The 18,117-nt window shown below is 48.3% G+C and overlaps 1 protein-coding gene across 3 annotated transcripts in view; it reads right to left on the bottom strand.

The window, feature by feature from the left end:
• The window catches only part of LOC147029310 (glucocorticoid-induced transcript 1 protein-like), a 92,191-nt gene extending 90,686 nt beyond the window's left edge, over nt 1-1,505 (bottom strand). Inside the window, exon 1 of one of the 3 annotated variants that reach the window (XM_085872268.1) lies at nt 932-1,505. In XM_085872268.1, the coding sequence (XP_085728394.1) occupies nt 932-1,430 (499 nt within the window). In that variant the 5' untranslated portion in view covers nt 1,431-1,505. The remainder of the gene's footprint in view (nt 1-931) is intronic. The other 2 variants (XM_085872267.1, XM_085872265.1) reach the window with 2 other exon arrangements.
• Nucleotides 1,506-18,117: the final 16,612 nt, after the last annotated feature.

Below are 18,117 nucleotides of genomic sequence, written 5' to 3'. Positions count from 1 at the left end.
TCCGCCGATGTGGATCCGTGACCGGGGTTGTGGATCCGCCGTTTGGAGAGGTACTGGGCTGAAAGGATTGAAACCTCGAGGAAGAACCATGCCCAGCTGATGATCCATGCGGTTGGAAAAACCATTCAATTGCTTTCAGGTTAAGGTCCTTACTTTAGGTAAGGGAACTACGTCATGAGGTTAACATCATTTACAACAATCCGTGTGTGTGTGTGTGTGTGTGTGTGTGTGTGTGTGTGTGTGTGTGTGTGTGTGTGTGTGTGTGTGTGTGTGTGTGTGTAGATGTTTCAATGTCTGGCAGTGAGTGAAGAGCCAAGTGGCACCACAGCACAAAAATGTTGATTTGTGGAAGAAATACGAGAAAGAACTTCAATTCTGTCGTCAAATTTGAAGAGAATGTTGTCAATGGCTGGAAGGAACTGATGTTTGAAGAGAACAAAACATTGAACAATATTTATATCAATATATATATATATATATATATATATATATATATATATACATATATATATATATATATCAATATATATATATTTCCCCCCTCCGGCCCTCCCCACAAAAAGATGAGGTAAATCTGAGGAATATAAATCAAGAGCGCGATGGAACACATGATGATGAGATGGGGACAAAAGCAGAATACGTAAAACCAGACCTCGTTTATAAATCAATGAAACATTACATTTAAATAAACCACAAGCAACTGCACCCATGGCGAGTGCCAAGGCCTCCAGCCACCTCACATCGCGACATGGCGCAAGAAGGGGAGGGGGGTGGTATTAATGGTGTTGTGGGAATCAGAGGTGAGGTGAACAAGAGGTGGTGGAGGTGGGCGGGGGTGGATAACAATACGAGGAGACACAAAGGATAGTATCGAGGGAGGAGGACGGGAGACACCTCACGAGTCGAGAGTACACGAGGATTTAATCACTACCTTTCCATGCCGGTGAGAGAGAGCTTTGCGTGGCAGGCGGAGCCTTCCGGGCCTGCGCGTGATACTGGACTATATCTGGCGAGTATCGTCGAGCGGTGCTCGAGTTCATGCGGCCACACTTCATCGGCGCCGCCGTCTCGGTGGCGGTGGCGGTGGCAATGGTGACGACGATGATGATCGAGGTTGCGAGGAGCGTGTCCCGCCAATCGGGCTCGTCGCGCCACCTCAGCTGGAATGGAACAGTGACGCGCGACAGTCGCGAGCGAGCGGTCCGCGCTCGATGTGAAGTGCCGGAGCCCGCCCTCTGCTGAGAGATCTGGGAGGCCATGAGAACGGCCTCACAACAACAGGGAACTAAATTCGAGAAAATATTACTGGCGGTGCGATATATCACGTTTGCACTGGTGTTTAACTTCTTGGTTTCAACCCCTCCCGTGCGTTTCCTTCGATATTTGATGCACGTTTTCCGCCACTTTAATAACAAGTGATGTAACGCCATGACAAACAAACAAAAAACAACCCAACAAATGCACACAGGAACCACAAACCCTGACCACTTCCCAATAACAATGCACAGACACGGAGGGTCATTGGGTAATGACCTCAAGCTCCGCCTTCATCCCGCCCATTGGACCTCACGCTCCAAACGGGACCGCCCACAATAACACGACTAAAGCCACGCCCACCTATACTGTTTCAGGGAACAGTGGGTTTGTGCCTTCACACGCGGCTCTTACGTTTGTTGGTAGTCGGATATATTGAAAAACACTTTCCGACATCTGATCACGCCTTAATTCTCTTTCTGGTGATTCATTTTCCAAATACAAATGCCGATCGTGATATTAAAAAATACACTCGTGGACCCGTGGGGTGTGTTCAGTTAGCAAGCAGCTCGGTAACGCTTACCAAGCCTCGTGGAACCGGGGTGTGTTCAGTTAGCAAGCAGCTAGCCAGCGCTTACCAAGCCTCGTGGAACCACGGGGTGTTCAGTTAGCAGGTAGCTAGCCAGCGCTTACCAAGCCTCGTGGATCCGGGGTGTGTTCAGTTAGCAGGTAGCTCGTGTTGGCCAAGCCTCGTAGGCCTGGGGTGTGTTCAGTTAGCAAGCAGCTCGGTAGCGCTTGCCAAGCCTCGTGGACCCGGCTTGTTGCCTTGTGTTCAGTGACCAAGCAGCTCGCGAGTGCTTCCCAAGCCTCGTGGACCCGGCTTGTTGCCTTGTGTTCAGTGACCAAGCAGCTCGCGAGTGCTTCCCAAGCCTCGTGGACCCGGCTTGTTGCCTTGTGTTCAGTGACCAAGCAGCTCGCGAGTGCTTGCCAAGCCTCGTGGACCCGGCTTGTTGCCTTGTGTTCAGTGACCAAGCAGCTCGCGAGTGCTTGCCAAGCCAGCCGTTCTTTATGAACGGATTTGAATGGAGTGCTTTGCTTGAATGCTGAAGCCATTTGGTGAGCACTCTGCAAGAAATTTGACAACTGCACCCCCCCCCCCCCACCGGCCGGATTAACCACGAGGCCCGTGAGGCCCGGGCCTTGGCCTACAAAAAATATTTGGCCTACGAAAATTTCCGAGTTTTTTTTTTCAGTCTTAATTATGTGACTGGACATGTGCAGGAAGGCTGGACACACCGTGAGCGAGGGCGGCTGGCACGCTGCCAGACAGTGATCGTCGACAGCGAGCGTGGGGACCATGTGATCACAATCAGCCAATCACAGGTGTCGCCGCTATCGTCTGGCTGATGGGTGAGGTAACGTTCACGCCGAGTTTGAACATACTGGCACCCTCTTACTTTCCTGTGAGTTATCGAGCTTCCTGACGCTTGCAGTTCTTCGTTTTGCTCTTATTTATAGTTTTTTATTCTTGACTATGGCCGACGGATATATTCGGCACCACGAAAGTGGGACTTGCAAACGAGGCAAAAAGAAGAGGCGTGAAACAGAAACAAGTGAAATCCTTCAACACAGCGCGTGTGGTGAATCAAATGAGTACACTAATGTTAAGATATGCAATTTAGGCTTTTTCAGTTGAAAAGCAATTAAAAAGCGTACTTAATATTTGAAATGTAAAAATCTTGTTATTATTGTGATAAGCACCTTTATATATAACAGAAGGAATGAAATCGTTCGATACAGCGTGGCAGGAGGCCGCAAAAGAATGATTGTAAGTAAATTTCTACTACTAATGCATGACGAAACACTTGTTTATGGCTAATATTAAAGAGAATGATGGCATAAGATGAACTTAGCTTTCTGCGTTCGGCGCGAAATGCCATGGTGGACGGAAATGACATCTTTCGTTCGTTCGTTCGTACATGAGAGGAGCGTTTCTTCGTTTTTTTTTTTCCCTCAAGCAATAAATTAAATGGTTTTCACATATATAACACATTAGTTTCACAAATTTCCATTGAAATACTCGGGTATTTCCGTCAATTGTCGCCATTTCTGTCGAGGTTACGCACTGCATCTATTGGACGGCCGTCATTGGCTGTCTTGAGGCACGTGGGGGAGACACCCGACCCACCGGAGACGTGGTAGACGACGCCGGGGACATTTCAAACTCGGTGCAATTGTATACAGTGCACGCACTGTAAAAAGACTGTCTGGATCCATCTTTTTTTTTCTTTTTTTTTTTTTGTATACCTTGGTCGAGGCTCGTATGAGAGCTAACACACAACTCACAGCAAGGAGGCATGAGACAAGAGGGGCGGGAGTGGAAGGGACAAAACAGTGGGGAACAGACACATTAGGTGAACTGTGGAAGGGAGAGGGATGGGGATGGGATGGGGAACATGGCGAAGAGAAGATGGACATTTCAGGGACTTTCAGGAAGGAAAGCAGGAGAAATGAAGGAAGTGGGCTTGGGTGGATTATCGGGGGTAGAAAAGATCGAGGATTTGGATGGGGGAAGATAAGAGGTGGTGGTGAACAGCTGTTTTGAAAGCCTGGAGGGAAGAATGGGAAAGAATAGAGTGAGGAAGTTTATTCCAAAGGCGGGAAAAAAGAGGAATGAAAGAGTGAAGATGAGCAGTGATTCGTGATTTTGGTAGTTTTACCAGAAGGGGGTTGTTGGCGGACCTTGAGCGCCCTGTGGAAATGTGGTGGGGACAAATCGCAGAGAGAGCAGGGGGGGCAAGGCTGGAGAAGAGTCGGTAGAAGACAGAAAGACCACCGACCAACCTGCGGTGATTGAGTGAGAGGCCCAAAGACTCAGCTTCATTGCGGGAGATGCCGATGATCTTAAATGCCCTGGTTTCAACAGCGTGAAGCCGAGAAAGGTGGGAGGCAGGAGCACCAGCCCAGAGGGGAGAGCAGTACTCCACCAGGCTACGGACAAAAGCTTTGTAAGTTGCCAGGAGCTCAAGAGGGCCGAGGAAGGACTTAGCACGACGGAGGATTCCCAGTCGGCGACTGGCTTTTGAGGCGAGGTTGGAAATGTGACTTTCCCAGGAAAGGTCATGGCAGATAGTGAGACCTAGAAGCTTGAAAGAAAAGACTTCTTCCAGAGGATTGTTGAGAAAGTGGATGGGGGGGGGTTTGTAAACGGTCCTTTCGAAGAGACATAGTGAGAGTGTGAGATTTGTCTGGATTGAAAGACATGTTCCACGTGTTGGACCAGTTTGTGATTTTATCCAGATCTGCAGTGAGTGAAGAAGCTGCTGCTTGCCGGTCTGAGGGATGACAGATGGTACGGCAGAGGGTGGAGTCGTCGGCAAAGAGAAATAGAGGATTTTCCAGAGAGTCCGAGAGATCATTGATGAAAACCAGAAAAAGAACAGGGCCCAGAACGCTACCTTGAGGAACTCCAGCCTGCACAGGAAGAGGGGATGAAAGAACTCCATTTAGGGCCACACGTTGACTGCGACAGGAGAGGAAGTCTGCGAGCCATGAGTGGAGATGGCCTTGAATACCATGGGAAGAGAGTTTGGTGAGTAGGGCAGAGTGCCAGACTGTGTCAAAAGCACGTGATATGTCCAGGGATACGGCTCGAATTTCCTGTCTGGCATTGAGGACCTCCATCCATTGATGGGAGAGCAGAAGCAGCATATCCAGGGTAGAGTGACCTGGTCTGAAACCAAATTGATGATTGGAAATCAAGCCATTGGAGAAGAGGAAGGATTTCATATCTGAGGCGATGATGGATTCCATCACCTTGCTGATGATTGGGAGAAGGCTGATTGGTCTGTAGTTATAGGGATCTGTTTTTGCACCTTTTTTATGCAGGGCAGTGATGTTAGCAGATTTCCAAGCAGATGGCAGATGACCTTGGGCAAATGAGAGGGTGAATAGAACAGAGAGAGGGTGAGCAAGAGCAGAAGAGCAGGCTTTGAGGACACGTGGGCTGATGCCGTCTGGACCGGTTGCAGAATCTGACTCGAGGTTTGAAAGCAAGCTCTCCACCTTGTCAGGAGAAAAGGATACAGAGTCCAGGGACAGTTGGGTGCGACTGGGTAAAGTGGGTAGAGATAGAGATGGGTTTAGGACACAAGATTTAGCTGCAAACACCGAGTTTAGACATTCAGCTTTATCACGTGTGGAATCAGCAGTGCGGCCATTTGAGGTAAGGGAGGGGATGGAGGGGGAACATACACCAGAAACAGATTTGATTAAATGCCACCAGGATTTTGAGGAGGGAGAGAGGTTTGAGAGTTCAGACTTGAGATGAGAAAGATGTTGTTTTATGGCTCTCCTAAGGGTAGATACACACTTGTTCCGAGCTTTGTGGAAAGAACTGAGATTGCCCTCAGTTGGGTTTGCTTTCCTTGAGGCAAAGGCAAGTTGTTTCAGGACAACTGCCTCGCCACAAGCTTCAGTAAACCAAGGGCGGGAGGAAGGGTAAGACAACTGAACACGAGAGGGGATAAATCTGTGCATGAGGGAGAGCAAGTTTCTTTGAAAGAATTCCCAGGATGAGTTGATGTTTGAGAAAGTAGTGATAGGAGACCAGTCTGTAAGTTTGATGGCTGCTCGGAGACCCTGCCAGTCGGCTTGAGTGAAATGCCAGACTCGACGGCGGTGAGGTGGTTCTCTGATAACAGCCAGAGAGATGTCCACTTTGACAAGGACGTGGTCAGAAGAACCAATTGGAGCGAAGGAAGAGCAGCAGATATTGTCAGGGAAATTTGTCAAAATCAGATCCAGAAGAGATGGAGTACCATTGGTTGAGATCCGGGTCGGGAAGTTGACCGATTGAGTCAGTCCCAATGAGTCGCAGAATGAGTCCCAATCAGTCCCAATGAATCTTGAATTTTTTTTCACCTCACCAGAGTTGAGATGAGCAAACGGAATGTGCGCATGCAGAGTCTTCTGATGTCAATGTCGAGGGATCAAGTAATCTCGCACTGCATCACGTTTCGAAAGCTGATGATACCAATACCGTCGCATCAAGCAACGAGAGAAGCATTGGAACAGCTGCAGCCAGTGCTGCGGCTCGTAGTTTCAATCGTGATCCTGCTGAATGGACTCTTTCCGCAGAACTCGTGGATAATTTCATCCAGAATCCTCCCTGCCAAGATAGGAACGCAGATTTATCGTATACGGCCCGAGTGTATCCAGATAAAACACGGTATTTTCGGCGGGAACACTTTCAGCGGAAACTCACAAACGGGGAAACGGTGAACAGGGACTGGATGCTGTTTTCTCCATCAAACGGTAAACTTTACTGCGACGTGTGCAAACTCCTATGTCCCGACGGCGGTGATCACAAAGGCCATCACAGTAATTTTCGAATTGGATTCAATGATTGGAAGAATTCCTTTGCACATCTAGCGTCGCACGAGCGTGGAACTGCCCATATTCTCGCAATGAAAAAGTCGCTCAAAATGAAGGTGACAGACAGGATTCACACATCATTTGAACAGCGGTACCTCCACGAGGAAGCTTACTGGACTAATTTCCTGAAGCGAATTGTCGCTGTAATATCGTTCCCAGCCGAAAGAGGGCAACCGTTCCGGGGCACGACTGAGCAGCTGGTTTGTGCTATCAATGGAAACTTTTGTTACGAATTTGGGAGTTCAATTGCACACAACATTCAGGTTCCTTTAGTCAGTTATGTCGATAAGTGCTTGTTCCCGAGATAGTTCACCTTCCATTGTTTAATAGGCAGAAATCTATTAAGTGTGCTGCGCGATTCAATTTAATAGTTAGGGAGCGATCATAACACAATGGAGACGACCCTCCCCCTCTTCTGCGAAGAGGAAGAAGAGCCCTCCCATCCTGTGATTCATGACGTCAACAACTCCCTCCCACCCGTGGTTGAGCGGGGGATGGATCACGAGTACATGAGTCACGCCGGGAGCGGGGGAGGGGACGGATAGGAATAAAAAAGGGATACTCTGCTTTGTTCGGGCTGGCTTTCAGTTGAGCTTCGGCTTCTGCTTTGGCTTGGCTTGGGTTAGGGAGGAGGCTTTTTGAAGGCTTTCTGCTTTGGCTTGGCTTTTAGTAAGCTTTCTGCTTTGGAGGCTTTTTGGAGAGCTTTTTGCTTTGGCCTGGCTTTTCAGCAAGCCTTCGGGTTCTGCTCGGCTCAGAGTTCTTGTTCCTCGCCTTGTTCATCGGAAGAGAGTTGAGCTGGTTGCTCGGCTCGAGCTGCTGGTTGTGGCTTCTTGCTCTTGGTTCGTGTTGTGAGAGGCTTTGTTCATCGGAAGAGAGTTGAGCTGGTTGCTCGGCTCGGAGTTCTTGGTTCGTGTTGAGATAGGCTTTGTTCATCGGAAGAGAGTTGAGCTGGTTGCTCGGCTGGCTCTTCTTAGTTCGTGGAGCTCTTTGTTTTCCGCTTGGTTAGTGGCTTGGTGCGACTCATCGGCCTCATCTTTGAGGTGGTTCCTCGGGGAAGCGGTGCATCAACGGGAAGGATCGGCGCCTCGTCTCACCAGCACGTGTTGAGAAGCGTGGGAGGATTCGCTGGAGCTCGGGAAGGATCGCGGCTCACGGCGATTGGGTCCAGCTCGCTCTCGCTGGAGCCCGGGTCCGAACAACTTGAAGACCACACGAGGTGGAGAGGTTCGAGATAGGTCCTGGGTTTCAGCTCACCTGTCCTCCAAGCTGGAGCCCGTTATTAAAGGCCTCAGCCACCATTTCTTGGGTGTGTGTGTGTGTGTGTGTGTGTGTGTGTGTGTGTGTGTGTGTGTGTGTGTGTGTGTGTGTGTGTGTGTGTGTGTGTGTGTGTGGTTACGTGTGTCCGTGGGCCCGTCTAATAAGTAGGAAATTGTTAAGTGCTTTGTGTGCTGTAAATGTTTGCATTGCATTTCGTATAGTCGGTATAGTTCTGCTCGTACGTGCTTCCCTAGTTCCCCATTATTATTAATAAATACCCCAATTGTTAAATGTTTTCAGCTCGTCGCGTCGATTCTTTCATTGACTGAGCATTTCATGTGTTGGGAGTTAGCCGTTGGTTTGCCATAAAAGGGGAACATTCGGACTGACGGTTCTCGGCGATTAAGCCGCTCGGAATCGCTTACGGGACAGGCTCGCTTAAGCGGTTTGTTCCGTACGAGTTCCGTCGAGGGTGGAATACCCCAGTAGTTGGATCACATGGGTATTTAGGTAAATTGAAGATTGGCAATCGACCCTACCCCATGTGGTCTGCCCATTGGCGTATTTCGGTTCTTGCACAAGGACCCGTTGGCCTCGGAGTTATTTGGGCGGCGATCTATATTCCGGGCGATCGGTCGGGCCGACTCGACTTGCGGCTCCGTCAGAGCGGTCGGCTCGCAGCCGACCACCGGGACCGTAACACTATCTTGGTTGTCTTGAACTAGTCTCAAAATTCGATCCATTTCTCGCCCAGCATCTTGAAGTGTATGGGAACAAGGGAAAGGGAAGTGTATCATACCTGCCATCAACAATATGCGACAAGTTTATCCTACTACTGTCCGAAAAAGTGAAATCTACCACCGTGCGAGAAATAGAAGATGCTAAATATTATGGTGTTTCCATCGATTCGACGCCAGACGTTTCGCATATCGATCAGTTGACGGTAATATTTCGATATGTGATGCAAGATGGTAGTGCCGTCGAAAGGTTTCTACAGTACGTCGTCATTGAGCATCATGATGGTGAATATCTGTTTGGAAAATTGCAAGAGGTACTGGAAGCCAAAGGGATTAATCTCATGGATTGTCGAGGGCAGTCATACGACAATGCAAGCAACATGTCCGGTGTCTATTCAGGCGTACAAGCAAGAGTCTGTAAAATTAATCCGTTGGCTCAGTGGGTACCATGTGCTGCACACAGTTTGAATCTGGTAGGAGTCGCTGCCACAGAGAGTTGCTTGGAAGCCGTCAAATACTTTGGACTTATTCAAGCCGTGTATAACTTTATGTCAGCATCTCCCCAAAGATGGGCCATTTTAAATAAGTCACTCGATGAACGTGCCATCAAACTCAAATGTTTGTCCGAGTCTGATACGAGGTGGTCAGCTCACGCGGACACTTGAAAAGCGTTTTCCGCAAGCTACAAGGACATAAGGAAGGCGCTCATGAAGATAGCCGAGCGCCCTAAAGACACTCCGTCAGTGAGACTGGAAGCCAAAGCATTGGCTGAGAAGATGGAACTGACCAAAACAGCAATCATGTGCGCTGTCTGGTCTGATCTACTTGGCAACATTGATCCAGTAAACAGATGTCTCCAACAACCTGGAATAGATGACGGAGCAGTTAAGCAGCATTATGATGCCCTCTATGAATACATAGAGTCGCTTCGAAATGATGAAAGATTTGTTGCATTTCAGGACCGCGCCAAAGAGATGGTTGAGTCCATCATTTACGCTGATGATAATTTGTTGGGTCAAGAGGCGAAAGAAGGGCTTCGATGAAAATGACGAGGAAGAAGAAACCCTAAAATCTGGCAGGGAGAAGTTCAGAGTTGAGACGTACTTCTCCATACTCGATCGCCTTCTGACAGAAATCCATAGGAGAAGAGAGAGCTATCAGAAAATCACGGATCTGTTTGGATTCATCCCCACGGCCAACAGCCTCGACCATGATACACTCTCTCGCAGAGCGGAGAAACTGGTTTCAGCGTACCCTGCTGACGTTGAAATGGACATAGTTCAGGAAATAGAACTTTGCTCGAAATACTCCAAGTTCATCGATGCATCGGACATGCTCAAGTACATTATTCACAACAATTTGACACAGACATTCCCCAATATTTTTGTTGCCCTCCGAATATATTGTTCGATGTTTGCTACGAGCTGCGAGGGTGAACGCTCCTTCAGCACACTAAAGCGCGTGAAAAATTGTCTTCGGTCGACTGTGGGTCAGGTGCGCGTATCCACGCTCGCTCTGCTTTGTGTTGAATCCGAGTTGATGAAGCAAATAGATTTCTCCGAAGTGATCACGTCGTTTGCCAACCAAAAGGCACGAAAGAAGGTGTTTCAGCAGAGTGGAAATTGTACATACATACATTCCTCCGAATTTGTTTTCTGTATCGTTTGTTTCTCAATGTCGAAGCCGAATTGGATTTTACAGGCACTTGTATATTTGAAAGTCGGACAAATCGCCATTTACCGCAGTCTGTTCCGATTAAATTTCATGTTCAAAATCGTCGTTTTGGTCACTCTTGAATTTGGCCTACGAAATCTCAACGGCCTTGGCCTATGAAGACCTTAATCCGGCCCTGTGCCCCCCCCCCCCCGATAAAATGACCAGGTTTTCTGTTTGCTATTACAGGTATAGTCAGTGAATATTCCATTGATGATAATTATCAAGTGCAGTACTAGCAAGTACCACCTGTCACTTCGCTGATGGGAATACTGAGAGGAGGGTGGAGGAAAAGAGGGGAGAGGGGTGGGGGAGATGGATGGGGGGGATAGGGGTGGGAGAGAGATAGGAGAGAGAGAGGGGGTAGGGGAAAGAGAGAGGAGGGAGGGAGAGCGAGGAGTGGGGCAGTGAAGAAGGAGGGGAGAGCAAGGAGGGGTGGGGGAAGGAAGGTAGCGTGAGGGGAAGGCAAGGCGGCATGCCAGGCATTACCAGGACGAAAGTGCTTTCAATCGTCGATTGTCAAAGCTAACTTGGTGCTGTTACAGACTTTGGTTTATTTGACTCCACATTCTCAACCACCACGAATAGGTACTCTCTCTGGTGTCTGCTTTTCAAATGTTTTAGCATACTGTAGACGTATTGTTGAGGGCTGGGTATCGGCGACGAGCATGACCACCAGATGGAGCAGTGGAGTTGTCTCCCACCGAACACCCGGAATTTAGGTCGTGACTCTCGGACAACTCCAAAAGTTCACGGGTCCCTTATCGGACCGAAGTTCACCAATATTTTGACGGCGTGAGGTAGGGTCCACTTGTCTAACTCCAATTTATCTAAGTACTCACGCCGTCCAACTACCGGGGAAATTCACCCACGACGATGCTCGTATGGAACGATTAGCTAGCGTACTCGAACCGTGTGCGACCCGAGCGGACGGTCACCGAGCTTTCGTCGGTCCAAATGTCCCTTTTACAGCGGCAACAGCCTGGCCAATTCCCAACACGCACTGTGTTAAACCAATAAAAGAAACACAAAAACAAACTGATACATTTAACACATGGGTTTATTTATATTAGGTGGGGAAAGAGGGGAGCACGTAAGAAGCAGAGCTATCACGACTAATATAAATGAGATGCAAATAATGTACAAGGCACTTAACAGTTGCTACTTATAGACGGGCCCACACACACACACACACACACACACACACACACACACACACACACACACACACACACACACACACACACACACACACACACACACACACACACACAGACACAGACACAGACACAGACACAGACACAGACACAGACACAGACACAGACACAGACACAGACACAGACACACACACACACACACGTGGACCCCAATGGTCTTTATTGAAGTCTTCCAGCTCGAGGAAAGGGAGCTGGAGACCAGAGCCTGCACTTGGACCTGTCCATCTCGTGTGGTCTTCGACGATCCCGCTCGACGGGACTCGAACCCGCAACACGATGCCACTCCAAGCACCAGGGATGGAGGAAAAGCATCGGATGCCAGGCACTGCCAAGCCGACCAGACCAGACAAGACGATCTCCGGCACCTCAAACCCGATCACTGCCAAGCCAACCAGACCAGACTAGTCGATCTCCGGCACCTCGAACCCGATCACTGTCACGCCAACCAGACCAGACGAGTCGATCTCTGGCACCTCGAACCCGATCACTGCCACGCCGACCAGACCAGACGAGTCGATCTCCGGCACCTCAAACCCGATCACTGCCAAGCCGACCAGACCAGACGAGTCGATCTCCGGCACCTCGAACATGATCACTGCCAAGCCGACCAGACCAGACGAGTCGATCTCCGGCACCTCGAACATGATCACTGCCAAGCCGACCAGACCAGACGAGTCGATCTCCGGCACCTCAAACCTGATCACTGCCAAGCCGACCCTGACGCTGACGCCCAACCCTGATGCTGAAGTTCACACTGACCTTCACCCCTGATGCTCACCCTGATGTTCACACTGACCTGCTTTCCAAGGCCCTGGCGTTTCTTATATGGCATTTCTCCTGTGGGAGGGGGTGTCGTGGGAAGGATCACCGTCTGAGACGTCACGCCCCCCCATTGGTCCGGGGTTCGTGGGAACGGTGTCCGAGTCGTCTCACGCCTCCTATTGGTCCGGGGTTCGTGAGAAAGTCAATGTCTGAGATGTCTCACGCCTCCCATTGGTCCGGGGTTCGTGCGAACGTCAGTGTCTGAGTCGTCTCGCCTCCCATTGGTCGGGGGGAACATTCCATCTCTCCGGGGCGGAGTCGGAGCTCTGGTGGCCGAGGAAACTCTTTTTTTTTTTTTTTTTTTTTTTATACCTTGGTCGAGGCTCGTATGAGAGCTAACACACAACTCACAGCAAGGAGGCATGAGACAAGAGGGGCGGGAGTGGAAGGGACAAAACAGTGGGGAACAGACACATTAGGTGAACTGTGGAAGGGAGAGGGATGGGGATGGGACGGGGAACATGGCGAAGAGAAGATGGACATTTCAGGGACTTTCAGGAAGGAAAGCAGGAGAAATGAAGGAAGTGGGCTTGGGTGGATTATCGGGGGTAGAAAAGATCGAGGATTTGGATGGGGGAAGATAAGAGGTGGTGGTGAACAGCTGTTTTGAAAGCCTGAAGGGAAGAATGGGAAAGAATAGAGTGAGGAAGTTTATTCCAAAGGCGGGAAAAAAGAGGAATGAAAGAGTGAAGATGAGCAGTGATTCGTGATTTTGGTAGTTTTACCAGAAGGGGGTTGTTGGCGGACCTTGAGCGCCCTGTGGAAATGTGGTTGGGACAAATCGCAGAGAAAGCAGGGGGGGCAAGGCTGGAGAGGAGTCGGTAGAAGACAGAAAGACCACCGACCAACCTGCGGTGATTGAGTGAGAGGCCCAAAGACTCAGCTTCATTGCGGGAGATGCCAATGATCTTAAAAGCCCTGGTTTCGACAGCGTGAAGTCGAGAAAGGTGGGAGGCAGGAGCACCAGCCCAGAGGGGAGAGCAGTACTCCATCAGGCTACGGACAAAAGCTTTGTAAGTGGTCAGGAGCTCAAGAGGGCCGAGGAAGGACTTTGCACGACGGAGGATTCCCAGTCGGCGACTGGCTTTTGAGGCAAGGTTGGAAATGTGACTTTCCCAGGAAAGGTCATGGCAGATAGTGAGACCCAGAAGCTTGAAAGAAAAGACTTCTTCCAGAGGATTGTTGAGAAAGTGGATGGGGGGTTTTGTAAACGGTCCTTTCGAAGAGACATAGTGAGAGTGTGAGATTTGTCTGGATTGAAAGACATGTTCCACGTGTTGGACCAGTTTGTGATTTTATCCAGATCTGCAGTGAGCGAAGAAGCTGCTGCTTGCCGGTCTGAGGGATGACAGATGGTACGGCAGAGGGTTGAGTCATCGGCAAAGAGAAATAGAGGATTTTCCAGAGAGTCCGAGAGATCATTGATGAAAACCAGAAAAAGAACAGGGCCCAGAACGCTACCTTGAGGAACTCCAGCCTGCACAGGAAGAGGGGATGAAAGAACTCCATTTAGGGCCACACGTTGACTGCGACAGGAGAGGAAGTCTGCGAGCCATGAGTGGAGATGGCCTTGAATACCATGGGAAGAGAGTTTGGTGAGTAGGGCAGGGTGCCAGACTGTGTCAAAAGCACGTGATATGTCCAGGGATACGGCTCGGATTTCCTGTCTGGCATTGAGGACCTCCATCCATTGATGGGAGAGCAGTAGCAGCATATCTAGGGTAGAGTGACCTGGTCTGAAACCAAATTGATGATTGGAAATCAAGCCATTGGAGAAGAGGAAGGATTTCATGTCTGAAGCGATTTCATGTCTCTGCCCATGTATGTGGTCGGACGCACGTATACAATGGTGTCAGTGTGAGGAAGCGAGGTGAAGGCGTGTTGTTGTTATAAGGAGTGTAAAAATCCTAACTATTAAAATAACACACAGCGCACGTACATTTATTTCCCATCAGACAAGGGAAAGGAAGCTATCTATAAAACACATACTTGTCGATATAACTGAGCTATAGGACCTGAATGTTGTGTGCTCATGGCTTCCAGATTCACAACAGTATTACAGTGATGAGCAAGGTCTATTGAACAAAGTGAGCATGCAACTTTCGGACTGCCTTCTTTAACCTTCCTGAAATCGTTTCAAACTGGACATTTTGACCGACATGTTGTCAAAACTTTATCAAAGCCTGGTGTTGGCTTTGTGGTTCAGGTGGCTGACCGGCGTGGTTATTCTAAATAAGAGTGACGATGTTGAGAAAATGGCTGATTTTGAGCGGTGTCCAAGTTCCACCACCTGGGAAATACACCTGAACGTGACCCCGTATCTCGTTTAGAGAAACAAATGGCGAAAAGACTATTCCAACTCTGTAAACGAGGAGAATCTCTCAAAGGAGGTTAACGATGCAATTATACCTGTCGGATCACAAAGACCGAGGATGGTCTGCCAAAGACTCATAAAGATAGTGCTCCTCTATGGCAGATCCTTTCAATGACTGGCTCTGCACAACCTGAACTCGCCAGATGGTTATGTGAGCAATTAAATATGGTCTGTCACACACCAAGACGAGAATTCCACAATGTGCCCATGTGATATAGCCCAGTCTATTCACAAATGTCCCACTCACAGAATTGATTGAAATCTGCGTGCAACTTCTGTATCATAAATGACTTGATACCTCCACCGATCTCTCAGTCTGTCTTCATTGAATTGATGAATGTGGTGACCCGTTCTGTCGAGTTCAGTTTCAACGCTTCAATGTGTACTCAGATTGATGGTGTAGCGATGGGATCCTCTCGAGGCCATCGTCATGGCAAACATCTTTGTAGGTTACTGTGAAAAACGTGCCTTTGCAGATACAGATCCTGGAGTTCAACCCCCTTCCATCTATTGCCGGTACGTGGATGACATCTTTGCTGTCTTTGAGTCAACCTCAGCATGTAAAGTCTTCTTGGCATACCTGAACTCTCTCCATCCATCCCGAGAGTTCACTTTAGAGATGGAATGCTCCGGCATACTTCCCTTCTTGGACATCTTAGTTGAGAAATTGGCCGACGCTGATAAAACCACAGTCTACCGTAAGTCTACTTTTACCGGACAGTCTACGAGGTGGGACTCTTACAGTTCCTCGAGATACAAGATTGGGTTGATTGGTATCTTGGTCAATGGAACAAGAAAGATCTGCTTCACAGTTAAACTCCATGCTGAAATTGAGACCATCAAGACTCTTCTTCTTGAGAATGGATATCCTGAACAGATCATATATATATATATATATATATATATATATATATATATATATATATATATATATATATATATATATATATATATATATATATATATATATATATATATATATATATAATATGAAAGCCTGGTGTTGGCGCAGTGGTTAGGGCAGCGGCTTGGGATCCAAAAGGTCCTGAGTTCAAGCCCCGTTGGGCCACTGAATTAATACACCAGGGGGTTAACTCAGCCTGTCATCCTTCCGAGGTCGGCAAAATGAGTACCAGTATACTGGGCCGGTGTATACCCCGGTTAAAATAGGTGTACCATATCCCTGTGTCGTAAGAGGCGACCAGGGTTGCGTCAGGAAGGGCATCTGGCGTAAAACATGTGCCAAATCACTATGCGGATCATACGGACGATCCGCTGTGGCGACCCCTAACGGGAGCAGCCGAAAGAAGAACAAGAAGATATGTATATATATATATATATATATATATATATATATATATATATATATATATATATATATATATATATATATATATATATATAGTTATGGTTGTGGAAGTCCACAGAACACCATTCAGGTTTCCCAGAGATCAGTTGAGTTGGGGTGAGGAGACGCCGACCAGCTGTGGAGGAGAGGAGTCGCCAGCAGTTGGAGTCTTGAGTCTGGGAGTGCAGCGGAGTCTGTTGGAGTCTCTGGTCTGGTCTGGGTTCGGCGCTGAGTTGAGTTGGCGGTCAGCGAGTGGAAAGAGAGTCCTTCTTCTTGGTCTCTCTCCTTGCTCTCTCTCTCCTTGGTCGACGGAGGCGCCGGTGGAGTCAGGAGCTGGTTGAGTCCAGTCGGGTGGTGACGAACCATCGAGGGTCGCCCAGCGAGTCACCACGAGGGTGGCAGGTAAGCATCCCGGTCTCACGGAGCTCCTTCGGTCTCCAAAGCTCCGTGAACATTAAAGGCCTACGGGTCCTGTTCTGCCCTTTCCTTTCCTGTGGTTTTCTTTATATGAAAGTTGTGGCGCCGTGTCCGCTAAGTAGAACTGTGAAGTGCATGTAAATAATAAATAGACAAACGGCTGTAGGTCTTTGTTGACTCGTGTCTTGTCCCTACCCCCCCCCCCCCCCATCCATTGCATTGCATTCGTGTTTGGAATACCTGCATTGCTTCGTTGACTGCATGAGTGCATATGTGTGTAAAATAAATGTCATTGTTTGAATGTTCACCTGCTCGTCGCGTCCTTTCCTCAATTGAGCTGCCGTCATTACGTGCGGAATATTAGCTGGCTTTTAAATAGCTGATAAAGTAATCGGATCCGACAGGGCTTGGCAATATGCAACCGCTCGGCAAATCGCAAACGGAACGAGCTGCTTAAGAACGGCTCGTTTTCTTGCAGGCTCCGTTGAGGTGTAAATCCCCGGCATTTCTGCGCATGCATACTTATGTAAATCGACAAGGCGATCGGACCCTGTCGTGCGTGGACAGAGGAGTTGGCTGATTTAGGTGTGGTTAAAAACACACCCGTGGCTAGATTTTGGCGTTCAGCCAGAAAGCTGCGACTGGATTGCCCGTCCGGTGGGCGCGTGCGGCCGCGATTAGTTAAAAGCGGTCGCCCGCACGCTGAGCGGGTGGAAACCACAACAATATATATGTATATATATATATATATATATATATATATATATATATATATATATATATATATATATATATATATATATATATATATATACATATGTGCACAAATTCCTGAACTCACCAAAGACTCCGATCACTGAACAACAAATTTCAAAAAAATTTTTTTTACTGGAGATGTGTAAAGTGATTAAGACTAATTTGGGTACGCTGATTTCAAAAATCATAACCGTTTTGCTGTATCACGTCAGGATTTTCAGGAACAGAAATATTCCCATTGCCGAGAAGTCAGGATTTCAATGAAATTTACATATGTCTTTAACATGTCTATTTCGTACAATTGTTGTTAACTTGTGTTATATTTCTTTCTTTCAGATAAAGATGAGTAGGCGTTCCTGTACCAATCATCCTGACAACTTCTGTTATGTCTGTGGTCGGTATACCAAAAAAGATCAACAGCGAAGTATATCTCCAGCAGTGAAAATGAAGGCCGCCTACTTTCACTACTTCGGGTGTAAGGTGGGGGACCAAGAACAGAGCTGGGCACCACACATCTGCTGCACAAGCTGTCACACAACCTTGACTCAGTGGTTGGTGGGCAAGCGCGCGAGCATGCCATTTGCGGTGCCCATGATATGGCGTGAGCCGCAGAATCATCATGATGATTGTTATTTCTGCTGCACAAGCATCGCCGGCTTCAACAAGAAGAATAAAGGTCACATCAAGTACGCTGACTGCGTCTCTGCTCGTAAACCTGTGCCTCATGATGACGAGAACCCCGTTCCAACACCTCCAGCTGATCAGAACATAGCTGTAAGCAGTGGT

This window comes from Eptatretus burgeri, chromosome 3 (assembly GCF_056783735.1).
Source record: "Eptatretus burgeri isolate ZD-2024b chromosome 3, Ebu_testis_v1, whole genome shotgun sequence".
Classification (NCBI taxonomy): Eukaryota; Metazoa; Chordata; class Myxini; order Myxiniformes; family Myxinidae; genus Eptatretus; species Eptatretus burgeri.
The sequence above is the reverse complement of the archived record's forward strand: the minus strand, read 5'-3'. Positions and strand labels throughout refer to the sequence as shown.